The sequence below is a fragment of the Balaenoptera physalus genome (assembly GCF_965194825.1).
Source record: "Balaenoptera physalus genome assembly, chromosome: X".
Lineage (NCBI taxonomy): Eukaryota > Metazoa > Chordata > Mammalia > Artiodactyla > Balaenopteridae > Balaenoptera > Balaenoptera physalus.
The window spans coordinates 44,045,276-44,060,432 of record NC_138903.1 but is presented as its reverse complement, the minus strand read 5'-3'; the positions used below and the strand labels follow the sequence as shown (position 1 = coordinate 44,060,432).

At 41.1% G+C, this 15,157-nt stretch overlaps 1 protein-coding gene across 1 annotated transcript in view; it reads right to left on the bottom strand.

Annotated features, from left to right (window-relative positions):
• Positions 1–9,439, bottom strand: part of CLCN5 (chloride voltage-gated channel 5) — a 153,511-nt gene extending 144,072 nt beyond the window's left edge. Inside the window, exons 1-2 of the mRNA XM_082445147.1 lie at positions 9,175–9,439; positions 6,938–7,094 (exon numbers count right to left, since the gene is read on the bottom strand). Coding sequence (XP_082301273.1) covers positions 6,938–6,953 — 16 coding nt within the window. The 5' untranslated portion in view covers positions 6,954–7,094; positions 9,175–9,439. The remainder of the gene's footprint in view (positions 1–6,937; positions 7,095–9,174) is intronic.
• Between the last annotated feature and the right edge of the window lie 5,718 nt (positions 9,440–15,157).

The window sequence follows — 15,157 nt, the reverse complement described above, 5'->3', positions numbered from 1 at the left end:
CTGCCCCACTGAGGAGTTGTGGAAGGGCAATAATGCAGAGAGACAAAGAAGTCATCTCTTGTACCTGCCGGAGATGAGACACACAGATACTAACGTTTTGATCAACAGAACAGAACCAGATGGCTTTTCCTAGGTGATGGTGGTCCAACTATCAAGCCACACAGCCATCTAGATTTCACACTGAAGTTCTGTTATCAACTCACTGACTGCTTTGTGATGCTCCCCTTGGCCCCCAAGTGTTAGCTAAATCACCAGAGTGTTTACAAATACACTGTGATGTGCTTAAAAAAAAAAAAACTGCAAAGTTGAAACTTACCTCCTTTGGATCTGAAGCCAACAGAACAGTTTCTCATTGCAACTGTTTTATTTTCACCCTTACCCTGACATATTTTGCCACTTCACCTTATTATGTAACTCCCACACTAAATTAAGTGTAATTTCTCCATTTTTGTACACTTTCCCTGTCCCCAATCTCACTCTCAAAAGAGTTTTTGGAGTCAATAGGAGAGACAGCCAAAAATTACAAGAGTACTTGAGGAAGTACTAGTAGCAAAAAACTGCTCTAACCAAACCCTCAGGAGTTTGGTTGGTTTTTTTTTTTCTTTAATTTGGAGGTAGAGGGGGCACAGAGAGGCTGAAACAGCTGTCCAGAAGCCCACACAATTCACTCCTTGTTGGAGGCACTGCTATTTTATACCTCACTTCCAAATTATTAAAAGTAATACATATTTATTACATAAAATTTGGAAAGTAAAAATAAAAGGGAAAAAATATAAATGCATCCTACTACCTGGGGACAGCCATGTCAACAACTTTGGATAATTCCCATCTATTCTGTATTTATTGTCACATTCATAGGTATTTTTTTTTGAAATATATTAGATTTGGTTTTTACTGCAGAGCACACATATCAGGGCAAAGTGCTACACACACAACTACAAATCATTTTTGGGAAAAAAAGCTATAAAAAAATAAAACTGCAACTGCTTTAGTTACACAGTCCCAACCTGAGAAATCCACACTGGCAAAGGTGGATATACACATTCATAGGTATATACGTAACATGTAAAGACAGAGATATACACAAACCTCCACTTAAATTGAAGACAGAAAAGGAATAATCCCATACTCTTCCATTATGTCCTGAAGATTTTCCTCAGCATTGGTCTTGATTTTTAATCTGTGGACCTGCCATAATTTACTAACATTCCCCTACTATGGAAATTGTCTTCAGTTTTTCACCATTTATAAATACCTTAGTATATAAAGCTGTGTACATATATCTGATATTTCCTTCAGAAATTATACCTTTAAAAATTAACAAGGAACCCATGTTATATACAGAAAAAATGGAAGATACAAAAAAGTAAAAATAAAGTCAACCGTAATTTCTTTTTAAAATACTTGTGTGACTATCCTCTTAGACTTTTCTTTGTACGAAACATACATGGACACAACACATATATTAATATGGGACCATACTATTAATAAGAAAAAGTAACAGTTACTAATAATAGTTATCATGTATTAAGTACTTACCACATGCCAGGTACCGTGATTTTCTGATTTAATCCTTTCAACCGCCTTATATATTAGCTCAGCAGTTCCCTAACTTGTCTGCACATTGGAATCACCAGGGGCTTCAAAATTCCCAGAGTGCTGCATCTCATTCCCAGAGATTCAGATTTAATCGGCCTGTGTGAGGCCTGGGCTTGGGTGGACTTAAAAGATCCCCAGGTGATCCTAATGGACATACAAGTTGAGAACTGTTAGGTTCGCTGCTATTTTATCCCTCTTTTAACAGATGTGGAAGTTTGAGGAACACTAAGGTAAGTAACTTCCCAAAACCACGAAGCTCATAAAGCTGGGATTTCCATCCAGCTCTTAAGCCCAGAGGCCACACTGTTAACTACTGATAATTTGGGATGTGCTTCCCAACCCCACCATTTAACACCATATCATGAACCTATTTCTATGTTAATAAGTATAATAACTCCACAGTATCATCATTTTTAGTAATTATAGTATTGCATTGTATCAATGCATCAGAATGCAAGTGTTATCAATTTTCCCTAGTATAGAAAATGCTGCAATCGATATCCTTATTGATACGTCTTTGTGCACATCCTTTATTATTTCCTTAGGATGAGTTCCAAGAAAAGGAATTGCAGGGTGAAAAGGTAAACACGGTTTTTAAAGCTTTTGATGAATATTGCCAAATTGACATTCCCACCAGAAGTGTATGCAAATGCCTGCTCCCTCGTGTCCTTGCCAAAGCTGCGTTTTGTCATTCCTTTTTAATCACTGCAAATTATATTGGAGAAAAGAGTAGAATGCCATTTTAATTCCCCCTTTCTTTGACTACTACTGAGATAGAACATTTTTTCATGTTTATTGGCCATTTGGATTTCTGCGTATGTATTTTCCTACTCCCATGCTTTGCACATTTTTTCTACTAAAATACTTGTATTTTCTCATTGAGCTGTTAAGTCTTTATATATTAAGGATAATGAGTCTTTTTGCAACTGTTTCCAGTTTTCTCATTAACTTTATGGTTTTGTGCAGAAATTTTAAATTTTCACACAGTTAAAACTTCATTATTCTACCTTTCATATTATGCATACAAAGACCTACCCTATCCCAAGATTATATGAGTATTCTGTATTTTTTCAGTTTCTTTATAATTTCTTTTTTTAACTTTTAATTCTTTAATGCAGCAGTTCCCAAACAGGATTACACATCAGAATTGCTTACAGCACTTCTTTAAATGCTCAGGTCTTAAGACTGAATCACAATTGGGGGGGATGAGAATTGAGCAGGAATTTTTTTTTAACATCTTTATTGGAGTATAATTGCTTTATAATGGTGTGTTAGTTTCTGCTTTATAACAAAGTGAATCAGCTATACGTATACATATATCCCCATATCTCCTCCCTCTTGCGTCTCCCTCCCACCCTCCCTATCCCACCCCTCTAGGTGTTCACAAAGCACCTAGCTGATCTCCCTGTGCTATGCGGCTGCTTCCCACTAGCTATCTATTTTACATTTGGTAGTATTTATAAGTCCATGCCACTCTCTCACTTCGTCCCAGCTTACCCTTCCCCCTCCCCGTGTCCTCAAGTCCATTCTCTACGTCTGTGTCTTTATTCCTGTCCTGCCCCTAGGTTCTTCAGAACTATATATATATATATATATATATATATATATATATATATATATATATATATATTTAGATTCCATATATATGTGTTAGCATACGGTATTTGTTTTTCTCTTTCCGACTTACTTCACTGTATGACAGACTCTAGGTCCATCCCCCTCGCTACAAATAACTCAGTTTCGTTTCTTTTTATGGCTGAGTAATATTCCATTGTATATATGTGCCACATCTTCTTTATCCATTCATCTGTCGATGGACACTTAGGTTGCTTCCATGTCCTGGCTATTGTAAATAGAGCTGAACAGGAATATTTTTAAAAGGCAATTCCGATGCACCAGCCTCCTTTATTAAGAAACCCTATTTTAATCCTTCAAAATTTACATTGGTGTCATTTTTCCAAGTTACTTCAGCACATTTGTTAAATAAAGCCATTTCATAAGCTTGAAATGCTACTTTTATCCTCGTTGGTAAGTTCCGTGAGAGCAGAGCCCATACCTGTTTTTACTGACCACTGCATCTCTAGAGCTCAGCATAGTGCCTGGTGCACAATTGGTGCTTGATGTTAATTGAATAAATAAATGACACCTGACAACACAAGTCTCCACTCTCATCCCGCCCTAAACTGGCTAGTATTCTCTTCAATATTTCCTTGACCATTAGACCAATGAAACTGATGTTATTAATGATGACCCTGAGTTATCAAAGATATTAAATTATGCTCAGTACACTCTGTTTAAAGTGGCCAGGAAATGTCTTAGAGGACTCCATCAAACGAAGTCAAAAATAATAATGTTAGCCATGTTTAAGAGGCATGGGAATTCGGATCCAATTATCCATGAAGGAACTAGACAGGACTGACCCAAGAGACTAACGACACTTGGTTTCCTCTAGCTTTTAGAGTTCCTCTACTAGATCCAGAGATTGACTCAGAGCTCCCTTGAGCTGGGGACAGACCCACACATTCTCTCTTCCACGAGTCCATGGAAAGAAAATTGGAATAGGGAATCAGGAGACCTGGGTTTTAGTCCTATCACTACTATTAACCTGTTTGACCGTGGGTATGTCACTTAACCTCTAGGGGTTTGGCTAGATGTTTTCTAAGGATCTCTTCATATCTAAACCTCTACATAAAGACCCAAACAGACTACTACAGGGCAGGCCTTCCAAGGACAACCTGAAATTCCCTCCACAGAACAGGGTACCAGGCCCACTCCAGGCTATAGCAAATAATAATGATAGCAGTAGAAGTAGTAGTAGTAGTAATAGTAATGGGAGTAGTAGTAACAATAACAGCTATTGCTAAGTTTTACTAAGCACTTATATGATAGACAATATTCTAAATGTCTTACTCCTAATAATAATGGCACACATTTATATGACACTTACTATGTTCCACGTGTTTTGTTTAATATTAACTAATCATCACAACAGCCTTATAAGGTGAGTTCTATTGTTAACCCCATTTTACAAAAGAGAAAACTGAGACACAGAGAGATTAAGGGACTTGCCCAAGGTCTCACAGCTACCAAGTGACAGAACCAACGGAGTTGAACCTAGACCCATACTTTTAACTACTCTACCATACCGCCACCCAAACTATCATTGTACTATGCTTGTCACTTCAGAGGTTGCAGAAAACAAGGAATGATTGCAGTTACTTCTGTGGAATGCTCCCCTCTTCACTAATGCTAGAAAAATTGTTTTCCTCCAATGTAATCTTAAGCAGATCGGATTTCAGGGCCTGAGATAGCAAAATATATTACTTATTAAGAAATTATGACATTTTTATTAAGAATTGTTATCCATTAAAATGTTTTTATTATAAATCATTAACTACTGATGACATTTCCATTAAACAGAGAGAAAACACACAAGCTCTTTATGCATCATTAGGAACAAAACTTTAGCTCCCCACTTACACAAACTCTAATTCTATACTTTCAGGACTGTCTTTTAAACATTGACCTGACAGCTCACAGGTGTCTCAAACAAAACAGGCCAAGCCAAACGCGGCACACTAACTTCCCACAGTCCCCATGCCCCTCTCACTACCTCCCACGTTCCCCATCTCAGTGAATGGCACCACCAGCCCCAGGCACCCAAACTGGCTGTCAACCCAGGCTCGGTTCCTCCCCGCATCTAGTCACAGGACGTTTCTAGAATTCATCCCATTCTCTCTATCCTTGCTGCCCCTGCTTCTGCTCAGACCCTCACCATCTCTTCCCTAAACCACTATACCAGAAACCTCCCAACTGCCTCTTGGCTTTCATTCTCTCCGGCTCCAACCCCACCTCAACATTGCTGCCAAAGTAATCTTTCTAAAACAAAATCTGATTATGTTACTTCCCTGTTTAGAATCTTTGTCTTCGGGATAAAGTGTAAAATCCTTCCTAGGACATACAAGGTTCTTTGTTATCCAGCCTCCGATTACCTTCCCTGCTTCATCTGAGGTCGTGGCCCACACATCTCACACGAGGCCAACAGAGCAACTTGGAAGTTCCCGAACAGTGCTTCTCTGTCTGCCCAGAATGCAATTCTCTCAGTTGCCCATCTGGCAAACTCCCACTCATTTTTTTTTAGCCCAGCTCAAAACTCACAGCTCATCATGCTTTTCTCTGGACGTCCATCGCATTTTGCATCTCTCCCTATTATAACACTTATTCAACCTGACACAATTATTAGTTTGTATGTTTGTCTCCCCCATAAGACGAGGAACCCTCTAGCGTTCTGCATCTTACTCGTCTCTGTATTCTACTTGTTGAATGAAAGAATGCCTCAGGATTTAAACAAGAATATTCAAACTCCTCCTGATAAATGCCCATTGTGTGAGTCAAAGCAGGGATACAGGCCGAATCTCACGTCAAAAAGTATCTTTAAATTGACAACACTCACACATCAAAAATTCTTGTTACGGCTGTAACCAACAGGAGACAGTTTTAAAAGATACATTAGACCACCAACAAACCTACCTATTGAATATTTATGGACATTCAAGCTCCTTTCATTCTACTGCATATAAGTGGCCCTTAACCTTTTGTGGGTCACAGACCAATTTGGGTAGTGTTTGTCCACCATTTCTTAAACCCATATTCCCTTTTGATAAACATAAAAATCCCACACACCCCTGGAGATTCTGATACTCTCCCAAAGGGCACCATCCCCAACCCCACCAAAAAAAAAAAAAAAAAGGAACTTTATATGTGGTAAGAATTCACAGGTTCACAAGAGATATAGTCTATCAGGCAAGACATCACTGAGCTTTGCTCTCAAGTCATTCCATAATATTAAAACAGGCATTTCCCTTCTATCACCAAATATAATCATTATAATGCCAAATATGCTTTAAAGTCTTTACTGGGAAGAGGAAGTCAAGGAGGTGCTGACATCTGTCTCCCCCACCTTTGAAAACCTTATGATAGAAATTTGCCGGAAACAAATAAAAAACAGAAATATGAAAAAATATCCTCCATCTCCTCACCTATAACCCCCACAAGCACATGTTCAAATGAAGGGAGTTCTTTGAAAATGCCCCTGGCACTACATTTTCCCGCTACTCCTACCCCCCCACACACACACCCCTCCACCTCTACTTTAAAATAATCCGAACTTCCAGGTAGCGGCAACTCCTTTTAAACCAATATGCTTTGTCCTGGCGAAGACAAAGGGTTAAATTAAAGAAACAGCTGCCTGGCTGCCTGCCACTGGCTTGGAGGGTTGGGTTGGGATAGAGAATGAAGGAGGAAAAACCAGTTGGAGGCATAAGTGCTAACATCTTACCCTGCCACATGGCCATCTTGATCCTATTCTCTCCCACGCTGGGGTCACAGGCTCAGAGTTTCCCGGACCCCCCAGTTTTGTAGGGAGACTCCACTGGGATGTAGATGGAACAGCAGCTGTGTCGTCTTGTTTTCTGCAAGATGCTCAAGCCCAGAACCTGAAAATGTCAACAGGAAAACAAATACCTAAATGAAAAACATTCAAATCCTTGAAAATCATCTCCTGTCCCTCTCTGGACCTCTCTTTCAAAGATAAGCAGACATGGACAGTGTTAAGTTTCCACCTAAGCAACAAGGTATCACTGAAAAAAGAATGCAGAGATCTAGAGTCAGTTAATATTGCCCTTGAGTGCTGTCCAATTCTGCATGAATCACTGGATCTTCAGTAAGTGGGTTTCAGAATCTCAAAGGATGGGTGGTTGGATGAGATAACCATTAAGTGTCTCTCCTATCTCAAAGTTCCACACTTTGGGGAATGAAGAACAGCATAATATCCGATGCCCTCCCCACCCCCCCCCAAAACACCCAACTCTACAACAAAAAATTTGTAGAAAGGAGAGGAAATTTTGTGACTAAAAGTTTTAAAACAAATCTCGTATAGGAAAAGAAAAGAAGGCATAATAAAAACTGAAGAGCGATGCCCTCGAGGTCATGGTGCTTCCTCTCCACTTCATTATATTTTCCCACATTTTGCCAATGTCCTGTAGAGAGCATAGACTGCTTTTAAAATCAGGAAAGAAAAGAACCAAAGGAAAAGAAAAATGTAAAAAAAGAATGCTAATTTAAGTAAAACCAAATTAATTCAGATAATTCCTATTTTTAAAATGTCAAATTCAGTCTTAGGACAGTACTACTTGGAAGGATATGAAAGGTGCTAGGAATGGGAGAAAAAAATGAAAGGTCTGACTACTTCGTTTGATTCAGAAGGTGAATATATTAAACGCTTTGCTTGTCCATTTAAACAAGTTCTTCATTAAGTCTTCCTTATGTAGCATACAAGCCAATCTGCTTTTTCTAAGAAAAAGTCCTCACCTTTTTGACCTGGGGAACTTCAAAGCAGATTGCTATTTACATAGCTTTCATACAAGCAACACCTCCACCCCTTAAGTGAAAACGCTAACGTATACATACTTAAGACTAATACGAACTTGAGAGCCATCATTTTGGCCTTTTTTAAATACCTTTTTTTAAAGGACTAAAGTGTGAATGTGTACACTAATCCCAAAAAGCCGACAGAGAAAAGACAACGCTTTGGATAAGGAAAGGCTTGCGAAGTCCAAGAAAACTAGGAACTCACAAAGTCCCAGGATGAATTCACCAGGAAAAAGCGCTCCGATGACTTATCTGGAACCTAGGACAGTTTGTTTTGGTTTGCCTTTTTTTTCCCTCTTATTTAGCGCGCAGTTAAATAGTACTGATCCGCGCCTCGTGGGACCAGGAGAATTTAACATCTCCTTAGTCAAACCCGGGTAGTTGCCAATAAATGTATGAAGCGTTCGTAAAGCAGATTCTTACTGGCTTTTTGTACTCCACACTTCTGGATTCCCCTCACTTATTCGGGGTAGCTTACACTGACGTTATCACACGGGCACACGTACAACTTCACTCGGCACTCCTGGAAACTGATTTTCTCTGAAATATTAATAAAGTACACGCGCATCAATGTAAAGTTTTCCCTTTGGGGTGGGTGAAGGCGCTCAAGCGCAAGCCTGTAAAGTCTAGAGAGAACCAGCTCCCCGCGTTAAGTGCGAAAAGGAAAACGCAGCAACTACTTTTCCGAGAGTCTGGACTCGGCTTCGCTACGACCCACACAAACCTGCCAGTCCAGAGCAGGATGGATAAGAACGGGGCCTCGACAGGGTTTTACCAGCCAAAGCCACCCTGCCCCAGTCCTGGAAAGGGGACGCCTGCAGCTAACCTCCCCCATTCAAAAGCGGGGCGGGCTTGGCGCGGCTCCGCGAGGAAACTTCGCTGGGACAGCGCAGGGACCCTGGCTCGGAGAATAGGGCTGGGCTCCCTGGAAGATGCCGCCCTGCACTGGCTAGAACTGGCCGGTCTAACTCCTCCGAGTGCCAAGCGGCAGCGGCCAGGCACGGGGAACCCCCATCTCCCGGGGACGGAGCCAGCGGGGGAGCGCTTCCCCTGTGTCGCTGAGCCCAAGGGGGTGCTCGGGGGTGGGCCGGGGGCCAGCGGCCCGCCAAGGACCTGCTGGGGTAGGGACAGTCCATTTGTCTTTACCTGTCGCCGAGGTCCGGAGCGGCAGAGCCCGTGCCCGCCGCCGGCGGGCCGAGCGCTCAGTCGGCTCTGGCGTCCGGGACACTAAGTTGAGCTAGCGCCCCACGTAGCCTGCAGAGCTTCATTCACAGCCCAGCCGGGAGGAGGGGGAGCGGAGCGGGCGCGCGGCTCATGTGACAGACGCCTCGCAAGGATCGGCCAAGCACGGCCGCCGCCTGCGCGTGCGCGCCCCGTCCAGCCCTCTCCCCACACCTCTGCCGAGGCGCGGAGGAGGTGATGCCCGCCCAGGAGGCAGCAGGGCGGGGAGAGCCGCGGAGAAGGCGGTGCTCAGAGGCGTTTCCGCGCGCGCAGCCGCAATAGGTCGGCCCTGCTCGCTGCCATATTTAATGAGGACTGGGCGGGTCCTAACCCAGTGCTGGGCGTGTCAATTGCTTTTGAAAAAAGAAATGCTGCTTTATGTTTCACTCTTTCGAGCCTACGGTATGGTTTTTTGGTTTTGTTGTTAAAACGAAACTGTTTATCCTGAGCTTCTGGCCCACAGAATAGTTAGTGGTAGAAATCTAATACTAATTACATTAGCTCACGTATTTTGAGCCTCTAATTATATGCCGGGCACTGTTCTAAGCCCTTTATTTTTTTCATCTCATTTAACGTGCACAATAACCCCACTGGGGTACGTACTATTATTTCTCCACTTTTTTTTTTTTTTTTTTTGGCTGCACTGGGTCTTCGTTGCTGTGCGCGGGCTTTCTCTAGTTGCGGCGAGCGGGGGCTACTCTTTGTTGCAGTGCACGGGCTTATCATTGCGGTGGCTTCTGTTGTTTTGGAGCACTGGCTCTAGGCACGCGGGCTTCAGTAGTTGTGCCTCGCGGGCTCTAGGGCGCAGGCTCAGTACTTGTGGCGCACGGGCTTAGTTGCTCCGCGGCATATGGGATCTTCCTGGACCAGGGCTCGAGCCACTGTCCCCTGCGTTGGCAGGCAGGTTCTTAACCACTGTGCTACCAGGGAAGCCCTCTCCACTTTTATTCATAAGAAAACAGAGGCACAGAAAGGTTGTCCGAGCTCACATAATAGTGGTAGTATGAATAGTGATCAAATATAGTGATGCTTGTAACAGCCAACTCGATCCTCATAGTAACACTGGAAAATCTACACTGCGGTTTTTGGTATTGTCTCCATTTTAATAATTACAAAACAGAGGCTCAGGAAAGCAAAAATTACGGGACTGGTAAGGGGTAGAACTGGGATTCCAACCTAGGTCTACCTGACTCCAAAGCCCTTTGCCCTAGGTTTGGAAGAAACAGCCCCTCATTTTACAAAAGAGAAAACAGGCCCTTGGGGTTTGTTGACCTACTTAACATGATCCAGCTAATTATTTACTGGCAGAACTGAGACTAGAATTTATATAATCAATCCAGGTAATCTAAGTAGAACCCCAGTATGCTAATTCAGAGTCCACTGTAGTGAACAATTTTGAACGCCTGCTTTGGGCAAGCTAAGTGGTGTGGGATACAAAACCTGTATCCTAGACCAGTCAGCACTAGGCCACCAAGGACAAATCTATAATCAAAACAGTCCAGCTTTTGGACCTATTGCAACAAGGGAGACGGCACACCAGAGAAACCATGGGGCGTCTTACCAAACAAAGAAAAAGTCATTATGGTGTTGGGGGGAAGGGTGGAGTTTAAATGAATTTTAAACGAAGCATTGCTTTAGTAAGCTCAAAGCAGGGCTGTGTGAAGGGGTCAACATCAGGTCTGGACTTCGAAGTGAACCCAGAGTCCTGTTTCCTTGGGAACCACAAAGTAAAGATAGATGTGGAATGTTGTGTCCAGATACCCCTTATCTGAAGCTCTGCACCTGGCTTGGAAATTGAGGCTGCTTCTCTGAATCCAAGAAACGTATGTACTCCAGACAAATGTGGGATGTTTTATCCTCACTGATATGATTTCAAGCAGCAAAGTTCCTGATAGTCTATGATTGTAGAAAACAAAGTTTCTCAGTGAGTAAAAAACATGGTGGTCACTCAGATAAGGCGACTGTTATCCTCTTACAGCTGCAGCGTGTCTTTGGGAGAAATATTGTTCCCCATTAAATTTACAGCTGGTTTTGTCTGTGTCTGTTATTCCCGCCTGATGAAAGGCCAGGTTTTTGCTTTCTCAGTCCAAGCTAATTTTTACTTTCTCACCTGAGAACATTTAGTCTCTGCCTTCAGGCACTGGCACTATATAGGTGGGTGGGTGCATGGGTGGGGGATAGCCACAAGCGACTAGAAAGAATCAGGGCAGGTTGTGCTGAGTCCTCTGATGATGGTAAATGCAAGTGGAGGTAACACCTTGTACAAAGGTGTGCAGGCAGGAAATCACATATGAGGACCTATGAGTAGTCCTCTATGGTTGAAGCTTAGGGTAAAGAAGTGTACGGAAGTGGTAGGCGATGTAACCAGAAGGTAAATTGAGGCCCAGTTTTGGAGAATCCTGAATGTTGGACTGAGATTTGTACTTAATTCAGAAAGTGATTGAAAAAGAAGGTTTTTGAGCAAGGTAATCCCTTTATTGGGATGCTTCTTTTTTTGTAGTTGAGGTATAATTGACATATAACATTATATTAGTTTCAGGTGTGCTGACTCGCTATGATTACCACAACAAGTCTAGTTAATATCTGTCACTCTTCTTTAAGAAGGTGAATTTGGAGTAATTGTTCAAGGAGAGGTTGGTTGGTTGCTTGGTTTTGTCATTTCAGGATAGGAGAAACCAGAGCTTACCTGTAGGTTGAGCAGGAAGAGCCACTAGTGAAACAGAAATTGAAGAGGCAAGAAAAGGAGGGGATAAATAGTGGAGTAAAATACATGAAATAGAAATGAGATGCAAAATACAAGCTAAGCTTGGAAAAGATGCCTTTCCCTATGAGACAAGAAAAAGATGGTTGCAGGATGGCAATCTGGTTGGAAGCCACCACTGTAGAGCGAGCAAATATTGGCTTTACTTGGAATACGGGTTTATTTGGAAGAGCTTGGGCAGGAGTCATTTATGGAGAGTATGAGGGCTGCAGTACAGCCAGATGACCACGTGGTGTCGCCACTGACCGCTGACAGCTTGGAGGGCTCCTGTTGTAGGAGTACACTTCATAAAAGAACATTCTACCTTTTGCGAATTGCAAAACAAAACCAGTTACGTGAATGGACTCTGGAGCCGGACTGCCTGGGCTCAGAACCAACCAGACAGACACTTATTAGCTGTGTCACGTCGTTCAAGTTTCACTCTCCTTCAGGTTTCTTATCTGTAAAATGAATAATAGGATAAAATGTATTAATAGATTTTAAATAGTTGGAAAAGGTTAAGTGCTCAATAAATGTGAGCTAGTATTACTATTAATGGTGATGATGATTAATAAGGCTCCTTTGGATCCACAAGTTTTGCAGGAGTTATTTATGTGGTGAGTAATAAATGCCTATACAACAATACCTTCCCAAGTGAAATGGTTAGAGTGTGGTGCTAATGAGGCAAAGTTAATAATTTAATCAGGAGGTATGGATTCTGTTAACTCTGTTCTCTTCCCCATGAGAACCTTAGCCAGGTGCCCCACAAGTGTGTGTACACGGTCACAAGTGGATCTGGCCAAAAGAGTGTAGATAGATCAACATAAATGAGACCCTCTGTTCTCCTCCCCAATCCTTGGAAAAACTTGAAAAAATGTTCCCACCCAACCCCCCACAGTGGTCAGCAGACTTTTGGTCAAGAGCCATTTAGGTCTTACAAAGTAAAGAGTAAACACAATGTGATCTTAAAAGTAAATTATAAAGATACAATAAAACAGTGGATTTCTCTGTATAATAAAAGGTAGCATTTTAGAGTTAATTTTGCAAAAGAAAAACCTTTAGAGCAATAGGTCACAGTGGCACCTAAACTGTCATATCTAAAGCAGTTTTATCTTTTTTTTAACCATTTTTTAAAATTGAGGTACAGTTAATTTACAATGTTGTGTTAGTTTCAGGTGAACAGCAAAGTGATTCAGATATATATATATATATATATATATATATATATTCTGTTTCAGATTCTTTTCCATTAGGGATTATTACAAGATGTTGAATATAGTTCCCTGTGCTATACAGTAGGTCCTTGTTGTTTGTTTTATATATAGTAGTGTGTATATGTTAATCCCAAACTCCTAATTTATCTCTCCCCCCCTTTCCCCTTTGTTAACCATAAGTTTGTTATCTATGTCTGTGAGTCTTTTTTCTGTTTTGTAAATAAGTTCATGTGTATCTTTTTTTAGATTCCACATATACGTGGCATCATATAATATTTGTCTTTCTCTGCCTGACTTACTTCACTTAATATGATAATCTCTAGGTCCATCCACGTTGCTGCAAATGGCGTTATTTTATTCTTTTTTATGGCTGAGTAATATTCCAGGGTGTGTGTGTGTGTGTGTGTGTGTGTGTGTGTGTGTGTGTGTGTGTGTGTATACACACATACCACATCCTCTTTATCCATTCATCTGTTGATGGACATTTAGGTTGCTTCCATGTTTTGGCTATTGTAAATAGTAAAGCAGCTTTATCTTTAATTTTGAAATTGTCATTGCAAATCCAGAGTGAAATAGTTACATGAGTACATAGCCATGTGAAGTAGTAAGTGAATGTTTCTGGTGTTGTTCTTTATTTGTTCCACATTTTGTTCGAGTCTTTACTATTGTGCCAGGCACTGGGTTAGCCCCTAGGGATACTAGTTTTAAAATAAAATAATGGTACAGGCTACTATATATAAAATAGATAAACAACAAGGTCCTACTGCATAGCACAGGGAACTATATTCAATATCTTGTAATAACCTATAATGGAAAAGAATATGAAATATATGTATGTATGTATAACTGAATCACTTTGCTGTACTCCAGAAACTAACACAACATTGTAAATCAACTATACTTCAATTAAAAAATAAAATAAAATACCATGCATAAATAAAATATCTGGGGTGCCCAAGGAATGCCTGGAATAGTTCTAGAAAAATGGGGCAGAATAAAAGGAAATGAACAAAGTTCTCTAGCTCAGGGGATCTATCAAGACAGTAGGTTAAGTCTGAAAATAGAGTGATCTAGGATCATTTGCAGTCACCTTGTACTGGACTTCCCTGGTGGTGCAGTGGTTAAGAATCTGTCTGCTAATGCAGGGGACACGGGTTCGAGCCCTGGTCCAGGAAGATCCCACATGCCACGGAGCAACTAAGCCCATGCACCACAACTACTGAGCCTGCGTGCCACAACTACTGAAGCCCACGCGCCTAGAGCCCATGCTCTGCAACACGAGAAGCCACCACAATGAGAAGCCCACACACCACAACGAAGAGTAGCCCCCACTCGCTGCAACTAGAGAAAGCCTGTGTGCAGCAACGAAGACCCAACGCAGCCAAAAATAAATAAATAAATTAATTAATTAATTAAAAAATAAAAAACAAAAAAAAATCACCTTGTACCTAGAGAGCCGAGTATCAAAATTAACAAATGGTTTCTAGGACATAATGGTAGCTAACCTCATGATTGGAGAAACACTAACGAAAACCACAGTGAGTTACCCTCAGTAAAGCATAAAAATGTTGGTAATATACTGTGTTGACAAAGCTGGAGGTGGGAGTGCAATTAGTCAATTGAGGGCAACTTTGCAATAGCAATAAAAATTTCAAATACATGAGACTTTGATCCCAAAATTCCATTTCTAAGAATCTCTCCTTCAATTATGTTTGCATAGGTGTAAACTATTGTGTGCAATTGTTTGTAATAATAAAAATAAGAAACGACAAGATCTCCATCAGAAGAGGATTGATCAAATAAATAACGTAATTTTTAACTTTATTGAAGTATAGTTGGTTTACAATGTTGTGTTAGTTTCAGGTGTATAGCTGTATAGCACAGTGATTCAGTTTTTATATATATATATATATATATTCTTTTTCAGATTCTTTTCCTTTATAGGTTATTACGA